At 43.9% G+C, this 15,257-nt stretch overlaps 1 protein-coding gene across 5 annotated transcripts in view; it reads right to left on the reverse strand.

Annotated features, from left to right (window-relative positions):
* Window positions 1-254: 254 nt before the first annotated feature.
* Window positions 255-15,257, reverse strand: part of AGXT2 (alanine--glyoxylate aminotransferase 2) — a 38,415-nt gene continuing 23,412 nt past the window's right edge. For 4 of the 5 annotated variants that reach the window (XM_087443021.1, XM_087443022.1, XM_087443020.1 and 1 more), the window contains 5 exons: window positions 12,748-12,880; window positions 10,858-10,949; window positions 9,136-9,285; window positions 4,252-4,350; window positions 255-362 (listed from right to left, as the gene is read on the reverse strand). In XM_087443021.1, the coding sequence (XP_087299147.1) occupies window positions 255-362; window positions 4,252-4,350; window positions 9,136-9,285; window positions 10,858-10,949; window positions 12,748-12,880 (582 nt within the window). The remainder of the gene's footprint in view (window positions 363-4,251; window positions 4,351-9,135; window positions 9,286-10,857; window positions 10,950-12,747; window positions 12,881-15,257) is intronic. The other variant, XM_087443023.1, reaches the window with a different exon arrangement.

A 15,257-nucleotide genomic window follows, 5' to 3' on the forward strand; every position in this document is an offset into this window, starting at 1 on the left:
AAGGGGAATCAAATTACCATAACTAACCTAAACTAATTTATTCTCTGATTTATTCTCTGAGCTAGGGATAGAGGTCCTTTCCTGAAGGATAGACTTCTTAACTAAGATAACAGGGGCTCTGTCCACAAATATGGCTAGTAGGCAGTGAACCATGTCTTTTACAACTTATGCCAGTGGTTCTGGAATTCCCCAAATTAACCCTTGAACGTAAGTGGGAAGTTCTTGAGGCTTGTGGTTTTTTATTTTTAAAAATTTCATTTAGCTTTTCTCTCCACGTGTTGGATTAAGGCAGAACGAAATACTTCCACTGCAAAATCAACTTCTGGTTTAGTGATGCACATCGAGGGCGCAATGCGGAATGTCTGAGGAGAGAAAGGAAAACACAGCAATGGATCATCACAGAATCAAATATGACTTCGAGGAAACGCATTAAACTAAGAATCCAAAACCTTGTTTTTATGACATTTCTTAACGCTCCCCACATGGGTTAGTCTCCTCCTTTCTCCCCAATGCTGTATCTAGGCCATTCATCCATCCTGTAAAAATTCTGGTGCCATCTGGCTCTTCCCCTTTTCCTTTTGGTCACCTGCTCACCTCCTGGTCCTTCCACCACCTTCGCTGTGGTCTGAGGTACTTATCAACATTCCATTTCCGCCATCACCTGAGGTCATCTCCATGTTCATGTGTACAACCCAACAAACTACCTTCTCAGTTTCTTGATTGCCACAACTCCCAGAACCTTCATTTCTGCTCCTCTGCATCCATTCACACCCAAGGCCAGCACCATGAGCCGCCTCCTCACCAGGAACAACTCCATATCTGATTCCCATTGCACCTGCCCTTTTCATGAAGATGTCAGTCTCATCATTCCTCCATTATCTTCAGGTTCATCGCCCCACGCAGCTCTCTTGCTTCCTTTCCTACCCTGCTCGGAGCACATGGTGGATTGTCTGAACTACTCTCCCACCTGCCCCCTCACTTACTCTTCCGTCCTTCTGCTGCTGCACCCACGCTGCAAGGTCCCAGCCCTGATCGAAGCTATAATTGAAGTGCTTTGCTCCAACATAGATAGCTGAGAAAATCACTCCCTGGGCAGACTGGCCACTAGATATGCAGGGTCTCTAACTTCTGCTGGTCCCCTAAATTTTTCTTGTCCTCCGTGAGCTTCCTTTTCCATTCTAGACTTTTTTCATTCTTCTCCTCTTCCTTGCTCAACTCCTACGCCTTTCACTCTATTTCATAGACAATCTTGCCTCATGCTTTTCAGAAGCTGTCAGGCAAGATCTTTCTACAAACTTGTTTGCTCCCACCTCCATTCTTATATCCTTGCCTGAAGGTGCAGAGAATGAGGTGTCTCTACTATTCAACTCCAAATTTTCCACCTGTGCCCTTGACACTCCCATCACCTTCTCTCTCGGAAACATTCCTGTGTGCTCTTGCATCTTCAACTTCTCTTCAACTTCCCTTCAGCCTATAAAAAGCAGGCTTAAGGCTCTCATAACCCAAATAAAAATGTGTTGACCCCCTTGGTCCCTTCTAGCTACCGCACAAATGCTATCCTCTTCATTTATCCAAATTTACTAAGAAGACTGGTTGATGCTTATTGGCCGTTATTTTTCACTCTGCCCTCCTTCTGTTCACATCTTAACCCTCTGCAGTCTGGTTTCTGACCCTGTCAACCTTCTGACGCCATTCTAGCTAACGTTGCCAGTGTTCTGCTAAGTGCAGAATCCAATGGGCATATTTCAGCCCTTATCCTTCCTGGCCTTCTCTACTGCATTTGGTCCCTCCCTCTTCCTGGACCTCTCCAATCTCTTGCTTTGGTGACTCCACACTGTCCTAGCTCTTCTCACACCTGTCTGCCCTTTTTTGTCTCCGCCTAGGCACCTTTTCTTCCCCCTGCCCTTTAAATGTTGATGCTACCCAGGTTTCTATCCTCATCTCACAGTACTTTTCATCTAGATGCACTTCCCAGGAGATTTCCCCCTCTCACCACTTACATGCTGATGACTCCCAAATCCCAAATCATGATCTTCACCTCAGTTCTTTCCTCTGACCTACAGACTTGTCTAAAGAAACGGATATCCATAAACACCTCAAACAGAGACTGTTGAAAGCTGAACTCATCCTCGCATTCCCTAAACCAAGTTAGATGTGAGGAATTCATCCTTGCCTCTCCCTCATTCTTCATATCCAAGTCCTGTGCATTTCACACTTCCAGAATTGTTCTCTGAATATCTCCTCTGTCTCTACTACGACAGCTCAAGTTCAAACAGCATCATCAGCCCCCACCTGGACTCCCTGCCTCTAGTCTTGTCCCCTCAGGTTTATCCTCCTCAGAGGACAGATTCAGAAATCAGAAGGCCTGAGTCTGGATCTTGGTTCTGCCACTTACTAGCTGTGTGACTTTGGCAATTTACTTAACCTCTCTATGTCCTTTTTTCTTCATCTGTGAAATAAGGATAATAATAGTATTTATTTTATAGGCTTGTGGAAAGCATTAAATGAGTTCATACAGGTATGGTGTTTAGAACAGCGCCTGACAAGTAGCAAAGCTTTTTATTCTTACCACTCATTGCCTCCAGGTTTATGCTCCGGCCACACTGGTGTGCATGTAGCTCTTTGCACTCTGCCATGGTTCTATGTGTGCTTTGGGTGTTTATCTCATTGTTTAAGGCTCAGCCTAGTCAGAAAGCCTGGCCTAGGGGTCTCTTCTCTTTCCTCCTTCCTCCTTTAATACCTCTTTTTATTACAGCTATAGATGAGCTTGCTACATTGTAATGTAATTTGCTGTTTATATGTCTTTCTCTCTTGGCAGCACCAGGACAGGAGGGATCAGATCCTATTTATCATTGTAGCTTTGGCACCCATAATAGCAACTGCTATTCTATTAGCATTTAAATGTTTTGCCAGATAACTAAAGAATAACTGAGCAAGTAAATAATTAATTGTTTTAGGTCTTTATAAGTTGTGCATCTTAGGATTTTTAATCATTACTCTGTCTGATTTGTACAGAAAAATGTTTATGACCGGGACTAGAAAAAACTCTCCGAGGACGTCCCAACAAAAGTGCTCATTCTGTTTTTGTTTGAGGGGGTTGGTTTGGGCTGGGAGAGGTTTAAGCCTGTTTGTTTACAGGCTGAGGAAAAGTTGAGGGAAAGTTGCAGATACAAGAGAACACCGACATGTTTCCTTGGGTGAGGTGGAAGAACTGTCGAGGGTTAAGAGCACAGGTGGAAGATGTGGATCTGAACAGGAGAGACACCTCATTCTCTGAACCTTCGGAAAAGGAGGTAAGAAATGGATGTGGGGACAGTGATTTATATGGAGATCTTGCTAATAGCTTCAATCTTCTCTGAGCAGTACGAGGCAAGAGCGTTCACTCAAATGGAGTGAGAGGCAGGAATGGAGCAGGGAAACTGGGACGAATGATTGAGGAGGAGGACGTTTAAAACGGGAAAGAAGGATGACAAGGGGTAAGAACAAATTAGGGGAGGAGTAGAAGTTACCCTAAATCTTAAATCGCGGGCGTGGAGCCGATCTCTGGTGAGGGTCCTGCTGGTGTGAGGGATTTAGCGTAGATCGCGTTACTAACAGCAGCAGCAGCAGCAGCCCATGCCCACGGGGCGGGGCCACACAGGGTCCTGACTGCGGAGCTGTACAGGGCTTTTCCAGGAAGGGGGCGGGGAGAGCTTGGTGTCTGCATCTCCCAGCCTGAGAGAGTGGCTGATTTTGCGTTCTGCATTAGGGCCCCGACCAGGGTGGTCCCCCACGTCCCATGCAGGGTCACCTGGGCCTGCCAGTACTGTTAGGTTGCTCCCGGCCACAGCAGCCACCAAGGCTTAGCAGGTTTAGGGTTCACAAAGTCAGAGCCCAGGGCTGAGTTAAGAACGACTAGGGTTGCTCTCACAGGGGTTAGAACAAATTCATACATGAGACAAACTATCTATTGCATGACTGTTATGATTCTATTATGACCTATACTGTAAATCCTCTAGTTTGTCTGTCTTTTTCTGCCTTGTCACACTGTCCTCTGTATCTGTTCGGCACAGAACCTCGATAACCAAACCATTTAAGACAGCGCCCCCTGGTGGCCTGAAGGCCTCACTGCCTCTTTCTTTTGAAATAGCGCCACGCCTAGAGGAGGTGAGGCTGGGTCCCCTAGCATAGCCGTGAAGAAAAGTGATCAGCGTTGTGACATCACAGAGACACCTACCTAAAGTGATAGATAAAGACCAGCCATTCTCTTACCTGAAAAAAAATGCCTCCTTTGCCAATTAGAAGCCCCATGTGTTTGCAGTCCTCATGGATTTGATTGACTTCTTCAGGAGGAAGAGGCTGGCGGCTCATCTGTAAATACATTTGAAAAATATTTTCTATTTGGTGTTTGAATGGCTAAAGATATTATTTCCAAGAGAAATACAAGGGAACTCAAGCAGTCAATGCTCTTCTCTCCCTCTCAATGTCTCTCTCCCCTGTAACTGAATAAAGCTGTTGGTTGCTGGACCGGATTTTTGGCGTGGGAGTGTTATTAAAAATATTTGTTTTTATCTCAGTTCATCCCAAATTTCCAAAGACAAAATAAAGTTGAATGCAGATAGCCAGTGAATCTTGGCTCTGCTAATGGGAGCGTGGTTCTTTAACAAACGAATTTGAAGTTGGCTTTATTTATGTGGAAATTCTCCTCAACTCTTCACTTTGTTTTGCCCATGTAAAGAGCTCATTTCAAAGTCCAGGAAATGGCTCAGAAGGTGCACAAGGGCACGAAGAGTACAAGCTTTTCCTGGGCCACTGGCATGGCACGGGCAGCTGAGGTGGGCCTGTTTGTCCTTAAGGTTCCTGCTGGTGGAATTTGCTCTTTTCCCCCCAAGATGTCATCCTCCAGGGTTAGGAAAGGCAAGCGTTTCGAGAGCCAAGGGGCTGTTTCAGGTCGCTGGGCATCTGAAGTTTGTCCCCACCTATTGGTCCAGACGTGCCAATACCCCTCTGGTGACCCTGGGCTGGGGGCTTGCGCCCTTTCTGTGTGTCTCCTGTCTTCTGAGTCTGTGAGTATAAACGCCTCCCTCTAACTTAGTCATTTCTGGTCGGTGGGTCTGCATCACCTGGCGGCTTTTTCAAACTCCCCATATTTGGGCCTCATGCTAGGCCTATCGAATTCGAATATTTGGGGCAGGGCTCAGGCATCTGTATTTGTAATATGTTCCTCAGGCAACTGGGCTGAGAACTCTGCTGCAGTCACCCTATTTGAGTGCTGAGCGCTGTCATCCTCCCTTTGTGTCCGTCCCCCTCCCCTGCCCCGTGTCCCATTCTTTCCCATTCTTCCGGAGCACAGCCTTTGTGAGCATGGGCACTGGTCTGGCTCTCTGGTTTCAGATGCAGAAGGCCTGATGCCGGCTAGTGGGCCAGCCCCTGCGATCCTGGTGAGGTAGAGGAGGGCTCCCTCTGCTGCTCCCAGCTTCGTTCTTCTCCTCAGGGCTTCCTACCCACCCTCCTTCCAGGCTTTAGTATCCATTCCCTTTCCCCCACCAAGCCCTGATTCAACTCCTTCCCTGAATCCTTTATTCCTGGTTAGGTGGCACTGTCAGCGCACAGAATAAGACTGTGCCTCCCAAAGGTGTTTGCATTTTTTGTCTGTCTTAAAGCTTTAATATAAGGAAAATAATATTCAAACGTTCAGACTCTTGGATAATGGAGGATGTGAGACGGGGGAAAAGACTAGGATCTTCTCAGTGATCCTAAAATGTCATCACGCATTTCTGCTTGCCCCTGAGGTTCTCAGCTGTTGGACAGGGAAGACTAAAATGCTACAGAATAATTTAGGACTAAACTGTGAGAACTGGGAAGAGGTCCAATACCGTTTGGGGGATGAGAGGTAAGAGGGAGCCCGGCACCCTCTGGAAGGGTTTCCTGACAGGAAGTGAGGTTGGTGGGGCCTTGGTGGATATTAAGGATCTGGGAGGCGGAGTTTGCTTGGTTTCATCCTGGTCTGGGCCAGCACCCTCCGCACTCCCTTGCCCATTTTATCACCCCCCGGCCTCAACGGCTATGACTAATTGAACATCTTGTGTGGATCCCACAGAGAAAAACAGAGTTGGAAACTCTCACGAGACAAAGCCACAGGACAGCCTAATCAGGCCCTGTGCTCAAGCCTATGTCCCAACTGCTTGATAATCAAGTGGGCAAATTAGTACCTAACCTCTTGTCGGGTGTATAACGTAGATTTGTGTTCATCTTTTTTTTTTCTTTTTGCCTTTTTTGGGGGTAAATTTGTGTTTAAACAATTATAAAAATAATCCATGGTTATTGGGAAAAACACCCTTAATGCAATATGGATATGCATAAAGTAAAAATGGAAAGTTTCCCCTTCCCCAATGCTACTTATAGGGACACCGCCTTTTGGTGATTTGGTGTGAACCATTTTCACTATGCATGCAAATACATCTATATGCATATTTTTAAAAAAGTCATACTTTATAAGGTTTTGCAATTTGCTTTTAACAATTTATAATATATCTTGGACATCTTTCCATGTTAGCGTATTTGGACCTAGTCTTCTTAAATGTTATCTAGTGTTTTATTGTTTGTCAGTAATTTGTTCAGTCTCCTGTTGAGCATTTATGTTGTTTCCAGTTTGTCACGATCATAAACAATGCTGAAAATATCCCTGGTCATATATATTGTTACACACTTCTGTGAGTATTTCTTTTCATTTTTTTTCTTTTTTTTTGCTGAGAAAGATTTGCCCTGAGCTAACATCTGTTGCCAATCTTCCTCTCTCTTTTTTTTTTTCCTCCCAAAAGCCACAGTACATAGTTGTATATTCTAGTTGTAAGTCCTTCTAGTTTTTCTATGTGAGCCACTGCCACAGGATGGCTACTGACAGACAAGTGGTGTGGTTCCACACCTGGGAACTGAACCCGGGCCGCGGAAGCAGAGTGCGCCGACTTTTAACCACTAGACCATCAGTGCTGGCTCTGAGTATTTCTTTAGGACACATTTTTAGAGGTGGAATTGCTAGGTCAAAATACATTTAAAATTTTGATAGATACAGACAAATTGCTGTCCAAAGGGCTGTACCAATTTACATCCTCACAGTGTATGGGAGTTTCGATTTTGGGTTATGCTGGGCAACATTATAGCCAAGTTTTGAGCTGTTATAATTACATGAATGTGGTCTAAAGTGTTGCACGGGCCTGAAATCCATCAATAAACACTTGTAAAGCACTTACCATCTGTATGTTTCCTGGCCTCAAAAATGTACAACTTATTTAGGAAAATAAGGTATTTACACATGAAAACTGAGTCAACAAATACACAGTTTGAAAGATCTTTTCAAGAGAGCTCTTTAGAGAGTAAGTGATGGAGAGATCCTCTGAAGGCTGGAGCCCTATACTGGGAAGAAGCAAAGGCAAGCTTTAAGGCGGAGGTGTGATGAAGAGTTGGATCTTGAAAAAGGCTAGGATTTCCTTAGGTAGGTGGAGATAGAGAGGAGAGTACTGTATTCCATGCTTGGGGAAAAGTTTGAGTGACATTTGGATTAGGAAAGTGAATGGCATTGAGGGGACAATGACTAGAACTAGGGAATGGAGGAGTGAGATTTAAATCTGGGTGGTCTGCCTTCAGAACTCGTGCTTATAACTACCAAATGGCAGACAGAAGAGAAAAAGAGCTCATTGTATAGATACTACCATATAGCCTATTTTCTTTTTCCATAATGCAGTTTGGACATCTTTCTATGTCAAATATATATCTATGCCATTGTAGTGTGAATGTACCATAATTTAGCTTGTTCTGTATCAAGGGCCATTTGGGAGGATTCCGATTTTTATCATGACTAATTAAGTTCTGATGAGCATCGTTGTTCATGTCTTTGAGCACACAGAAGTTGGCTTTGGAACAGTGGGAAACGGAAAGGGAAGGAACCCCTCCTCTCTCATTGGGCTTTCTTCTGTGGAGTCTGGACTTTGATATCTTTGAGGGAGTTCCTGAGCTAGGGACTAGGATGGACTCTTCTGAGCCTTCAAACAGCCCTTGACTGGTCCACAACTGAAGATGAGTATGTTACTGCTTGTAACATACAGAGGCCTCATCTCATATTACTCTTATTTTCCTGTTGTCTTCCTTTAGTTTTAAAATCTTGTTTAAGCATTCCAGCTTGTACTAGCTCTGTTGTGTGGTATTAATGGAGGTGTCTTATAGCCATGGTCTGGTCTGAATGTTGAAAGAATTGAGCATCAAACCTCCTAAGCAAGGACGGTGTGGTAAGATCTAGTGGCAAGAAGTCACCCAAGGGACAGGTGGATCCCCGTGGACAAGAGTCAGGAGTAAGGCGTTATTCTGACTTTTCCTCCCTGTCCCAAGATTCTCCTGCTGTTGCTCTCCTCAGAGGATCTAGGCTTTGCCTTTAAGGAGGAAAAAGACAATTTCCTACTGACTTGGACTGTGGGGGCAAGAGTAGAAACAAAGGGAAGGATTTGAAAGACCCAGCAAAGAAAGAATCCACAGGATTTGACATTAGAAATAAGGGGAGAGAAGGAGACAGATTATTTTGTGATATTGAGGCTGGGTAATTGAGAGAACAGTGGAAGGTGAGAAACAGAAACAGTGAACTTGGGAGGAATAACTAGTTTGGGGGAAAATGCTATGTTCAATTGTTGTCATACTGAGTTGGAGGTCACAGTGGGGAATGTCATCAGAAAGTCACCTTCCTTTCTGGTTACTTGAGACGTTGAAATCCATTCACAAACAAACAAGCAAATACAAAACCCTATAGATCTTTAACATCCTTACCCTAATCCATCACCACAACCTTCTCCTGGCCCTTTCTGCTCAAATAATTTCCCCCTTTCCCCATATTTCTAATTCTAACTATTCAGTCATCACCAATGCTCTTTGCCTAGTCTGCCAAGAATAATATCAATTCTCTTTTCCAAATGCCCTCCCTCACCCCTCTAGAACTCTTGACGACCTGCTAGCGTCTTATTCATACCCAACACTCCTTCTCGTCTCTAATGGGCTGTGCTGAGTCTTGCTGTCCTCTGTGCTCTCTCCCTGAGAATGAATGAAGTGAGCCTGCAGCCGATGCTTCTTACTTCACCTCTCACTACCCGCAAGAAGCAACGGATCAGAACCCACCTTATCCTTCACCATTTCTACTCCTATCATGAGGCCTTTGCCTCGGACGTCTCCGATAATTTCAAATTCATCCCTCAGCTTAGCAAACTCCAGTAACATGTAGGTGCCAACTTCTTGACTGTTTTCCTGTAGATTTTCTTCTTTAATCACCTGTTGAGAGAAGGCCCCAAATGATCTTGTGTTAAAAAAAAGTTCTCAAACTGACTGAGAAACATGGAGAGGTAAATGTATATGACCCTCTTTATAGGAAATTGACTAGACAAATGGAACCCAAAGTCTAGTGTGGCCATACCACATACTACAAAAACATTTGCTGCAAGGAAAAAAAGGCTTGGTAGAGGGGAGACTGCCCCCATACCCTCCTCATCTTCAGAGGTGGTAAGAATTTAAGAAAGAATAAAAGATACATCTCAACGCAGTTTGTAAGACAGATTCCATAATCCTGAGGTTCATTATTGCCAGGCTTCACTGAGAACTGGGATAGAGTGGTAAATAAGACAAATGCTCTAAGGAGAGAAATGTCACAGATGCTCACCTTACTGGGAGCTTGTCGATCTTTGTCAAGCAGCCCTCAGCTGGACACAGACTGTTATTGTCCAAGGGTCCCACTGCAGGGCCCTGGCCTCCAGAGCTGAGCGGAACCCTGTCTGGGCCCAGAGCCGGGGCACTGAAGTTCACCTACTTCCACTCACAGCAGAGACCTGTGATTCTTGACAAGATACGTGCAATATACTACATTTATGTTTAGCTGATAATAATTGTATGACTCTAGGAAAACCTTGATGTTTTTAAACCCTATTTGTTCACCTAAATCTTCTCTACCTTCTAAATTAGTTGAGGTGACACAGCACTTAAAAAAAAGTTGGCAATGTCTACAAAATGAAATGACACATTCCTATTCAAGCTTTTTCATTTCATGATTTAATCATATTTGAAGATGCTTTTTAATTAGCAGGGAAGCTTTTACTTATTTATTTTTATTTAAAAATACTTTTAAATTTAATTTTTTGAATAGGTGAATCATACGTATACTTTGAAAATCAGAAAGTATGTAAGTATATGGTAGAATGACCCTCGCTGATCCATGTCCCCCAGAAACCAAGTTTCTTTCCCCACAAACAACCCCTGTTCTTAATTTCTTGGACATTTTTCCAGAAATGCATTATACTTATTTAAGCAAATGCCATTATGCATACTAGCAAGGGCATTTAAAAAATCTGTTTCAACAGATGATACCCCAGACAAAATCCATGGGGTGGGGTTGAACAGTAGCTGAATTGCCTAGTTGTAATCACACAGAACTCAATTTCTCTTTAGTCTTTTAATTTATGACAGCACCTCAAAAGGAAGGAAGAAGATACAAGACAGGGTCAAAATTAAACTGAAGTCAAGGATAGCAGTTGGTAGCTATCCATAAAATACCACTCAAATAACAAATCTTACTGCTACCAGGTAGCTAGAGAAATTTTTCTATTTCCCATGCATGTGAGGTTTATATACTATTTTGTATCCAGTACAACATATCCAATGTCAAGCACTCAAAATAGATCTTTAAAAAAAGGAGAAGGGGGGCAGAATAATAAAATTTAACTTAAATTCATGGACTAGTAGGCAACTCTTCACTTTCATAATGTAATGTGATAGAGTTCTGACAATGTGTGTGTGGTTTTGAAGTAGCCATTTTGTGAAATGAGTGATGCTAATGTGGTTGCTGGAACACACCTCAAGCACCGCTGATCCAATGGCACAGGCCACGGGGCTCCCTCCGAAGGTGTTGAAGTAGAGCAGGCGTTTAGCTAAAGACTTGGCAATCTCTAGGGGGAGAAAATAAAAAGTGAGTAAAGAGTGACACATTCCTATCTATAATCTCTCAACACACTATTTGGATTATATTTACTTTCATGTTGTATGTATGTATATATTATGGATTTCATGCATCACATCCAATTCATTATTATTATTATTTTTTTTTGGCAAGGAAGATCAGCCCTGAGCTAACATCCGTGCTAATCCTCCTCTTTTTGCTGAGGAAGACCTGCTCTGAGCTAACATCTATTGCCAATCCTCCTCATTTTTTCTCCCCAAAGCCCCAGTAGATAGTTGTATGTCATAGCTGCACATACTTCTAGTTGCTGTATGTGGGACACGGCCTCAGCATGGCCGGAGAAGCGGTGTGTCAGTGCGCGCCTGGGATCCGAACTCGGGCCACCAGTAGCAGAGTGCGCACACTGAACCGCTAAGCCACGGGGCCGGCCCGCCGATTCATTCTTTACTCGCCAGATAGTGGATGTTATGGATGGAATTGTGTACCCCCCCACCAATTCATATGTTGAATCCCTAACCCGCAGTGTGGCTATAATTGGAGATAGGGCCTTTAGGGAGTTAATTAAAGTTAAATGATGTCATAAAGGTGGGGCCTTAATTGAATAAGACTGATGTCCTCACAAGAAGAAGAGACACCGGAGCTCTCTCTCCAAAGAAAAGGACATGTGAGGACACAGCAAGAAGGTAGCCGTCTGCAAGAGAGACCTCACCAGAAACTAACTCTGCTGGCAGCTTGATCTTGGACTTCCAACCTCCAGAACTATGAGAAAATAAATGTCTGTTGTTGAAGCCACCCAGCCTATGGTATCTTGTTATGGTAGCCCTGGCTCACTAATCCAGTGGATAAGGAAAAATTGCTTATTTACTCAATGAGAAGTTTGATACCAAAATCTTTAACTTGTCGTGTGAATTGAAAAATACCTTAAAACTTGATTTATGGGAATTTACATGAAACTTCCATTAGAAAAACCTTTTTTCTGTATGCCACTCTTGGGACTAAGAAAGAAATGTTAAAAAAAGAAATCTCACATCAAAGCTTTAGTAACGTAATTTCTGTATTGTTTCAGGGTGAGTACATATTTGGTTCATTATACTTCACCTTCTACTTCCACATTCTAGTACCTTTATTCATTCAATAAAAACACTGAGATATCACAAGGCACTTAATTATCCTTTAGTGCCTCTGAAGTGGTTTGGCGGGAAAAGCAAATGAAATAACTTCAAGATTTTCAACAATAAATTGTTCATAAAAATAATTTTCCATAAAACTTCACTAAAACGGAAAATACAGTTAACTCTAGTGTTCATTTCATAGAATGTTCTGGCTAAGTGAGATTGTACTGTATTTGGCTGTTTTGTTGATGAGACATCAACAGAGACCTTGAGTCTATAGCTTATGGGTATGGTAAGACCAAGTAAGAATCTCTTTCCAGAATATGATTCCCTTAGGAATTTCAGGGTTGGTTTCAGGTTGGTTAATAAGGATCTCTTGTGTTGGTTTTGTTTCTGTGGCACATTTTCCTCTACCTTGTCAGTGTGGTAGAACCCTGCATTTCCTTTTTGCGGGTGGGAGAATTAGTCTTCCCTACAGCAGGCACATAAAGGGCTGGCTTTCTTCCATCTGTTCCACAATCTGGCGGATAGACTGTGTCTCCTTTTCATTGCTTGGGAAATGCATGTGTAGTTCCCATCACTGTCTACCATCCACATGAGTTCCAATACACGTATTTTCTACCATCGCTGTTGCCAGAGGCCCAGAAGCAAACACAAATTGCCCCTAGGTCCTACCTGGAGTTGTGACAACTGCTGCCATGGGAAAGCCATTTGCAATCCCTTTAGCCAGGGTGACAATGTCTGGCAGGACGTCGTGGGTTTGGAATCCCCAGAAGTGAGATCCCAACCTTCCAAATCCTGTTTGCACCTGATGGAAACAAATTCAAAACCATTGGAAACCTGTTAAGAAATGCTGGTTTTTCTGACTGTCTGATCTCTTCCTTTTCCTCTTCTTCCTTCTCCTTCCTCTCTTCCTTCTCCTCCTCAAGATCATCATCACCAGCCATCATCAACACCATCCTTCTACTATTTTGGACAAAGCTTCTGTGCCTGAGCTTTTAGGCATCAAAAACTAATTACTCATTTTGTGTGATTCTGGATATGTTTCTTTTATTTTTTTTTTCTGTGAGGAAGATCAGCCCTGAGCTAATATCCATGCCAATCCTCCTCTTTTTGCTGAGGAAGACTGGCTCTAAGCTAACATCTATTGCCAATCCTCCTCCCTTTTTTTCCCCAAAGCCCCAGTAGATAGCTGCATGTCATAGCTGCACATCCTTCTAGTTGCTGTATGTGGGACGCGGCCTCAGCATGGCCGGAGAAGCGGTGTGTCGGTGTGCGCCCGGGATCCGGACCCCAGCCGCCAGTAGCAGAGTGCGCGCACTCAACCGCTAAGCCCCGGGGCCAGCCCACTGGATATGTTTCTTAAGTCTGAACCTATGTTAACTCTAAGTAGACATACTTATAGCAATACACCACAGGGCTGCTGTGAGGGTCATATAAATAATGCACGTGAAAAGGATCATTATGATTAGCAATCCTTAATAAGGATCTTCCTTGTGTAAGGCAGCAGGGGAGAAAAGCAGAGAAGCTGCATGTGCCCCAGGCTGGACGAGGCAGGTACAGTAAGTGGATTGGACAGGGCACCTGCCAACTGGCCCAGATAGCCGATCATCCTCTTCCCTGTGATCTCCTTTTCTTCCTGAGAATTATATCATGAGGAGGACCCTGCTGAGCCAGTTAGCTCAGGATTGAACTAAGTTGACCTTAGTTGTTTTGTGCATGCTGTTCTCTTTCTAGAAGACTCTCTCCTTGCTTCTTCCTCTCACTAACTCCTTTTGTCCTTCAAAACACAGCTTCAGGGGCTGGCCCCGTGGTATAGCAGTTAAGTGCGCACGCTCCGCTACCAGCGGCCCTGGTTCGGATCCCGGGCACGCACTGAAGCACTGCTTGTTGGGCCATGCTGTGGCGGTGTCCCACATAAAGTGGAGGAAGATGGGCATGGATGTTAGCCCAGGGCCAGTCTTCCTCAGCAAAAAAAGAGGAGGATTGGCACGGATGTTAGCTCAGGGCTGATCTTCCTCACAAAAAAAAACCAAAAAACAAAAAACAAAAACAAAAAAACACAGCTTCATCATCATTTGGTCTAGGAAGATTTTCCTGAGCCCCAGGAGGGCTCCCACTCTAGGCCCCTAAGCATGCTGCCATCAGAACCTCTTACCTTCGATTATTATCACCAGTGTCCATGTCTGATGACAAAGACTGTATCTTATTCCTCTTTTTATCCACAACACCTAGCAGAGTGCCTGACAAAAGTAGACACTTAACGTTCCTAGAATGAATGTAGAGGTGGTAGAAGTGCCTAACTGAATAAGCCATACAACAGTTTCAGGCAAATTTCTGCCGGGGTCTTTCTGGTGACGGTTCCTTGATCTCTTTCTGGCTCTCAGTCTCTTGGTATGTCTGTCTCTGTCACTCTACACATACCCACAGTGCAGGTCGCCGATAGAGGTGTGGGCACTTGAAGTGGATTCTGAAATGCACTTGAAAGAGGAAGCTTCCTTCTCATGCTTCCTTCTCATTTTCCCTGCTCTTCCTGGGGTGCTGCTACAAAGGCAGATTTCAGGGATTAGATTTAGATGATAGCAAACAATGTAGGGGAAGAGCTTAGATACAGGAGTAAGACAGACGTGGACTCGAGTCCTGGGTCTCCTACTTCCTAGTTACGGGCCTCTGCGCAAGCTGATGAATTTGCCCAAATAAGATAATGTAGGAAGCTCGTGGAAAATCCTTCCATTTTGTCTTCCTGCCTATCTTCATTTTTTACTCCATCTGTCTAAGTACCATAAATAAATGGTGAAAAATCAGATTGCTTGGACAATGCATGACATTATATAGGACAATAAACCATGTTTGGTCACCTAGGAAGTATCGGTTTCATAGAATCTTTCAGTAGAACAGAGATGATTCATTTTAAGGTTCATAAAGTCAAATGTCTTCAGGGGTGAGGAGCATATACTAGTGAGAGAGGCAGGCTGGGTCGATGACAATGAGCAGGGGTGGGGACTATGGGTGTGCATGCCCTGCCTAAATGCAGTCAATTTCAAATCTAAACCTAGTCCAGGCCAGACCAGCAAAGACTGGCTGCCCAACTGGCCCCAGAGGTGGCCAATTTTCTATCTTTGATTCCAAATTCCTCATTTTAAAGAAGAGAAAACCAAGGCTAGCTAATTAAGATGACTTGTGTG

This window comes from Ceratotherium simum, chromosome 18 (genome assembly GCF_057802395.1).
Source record: "Ceratotherium simum simum isolate JZ-2026a chromosome 18, ASM5780239v1, whole genome shotgun sequence".
In the NCBI taxonomy this organism is placed as follows: Eukaryota; Metazoa; Chordata; class Mammalia; order Perissodactyla; family Rhinocerotidae; genus Ceratotherium; species Ceratotherium simum.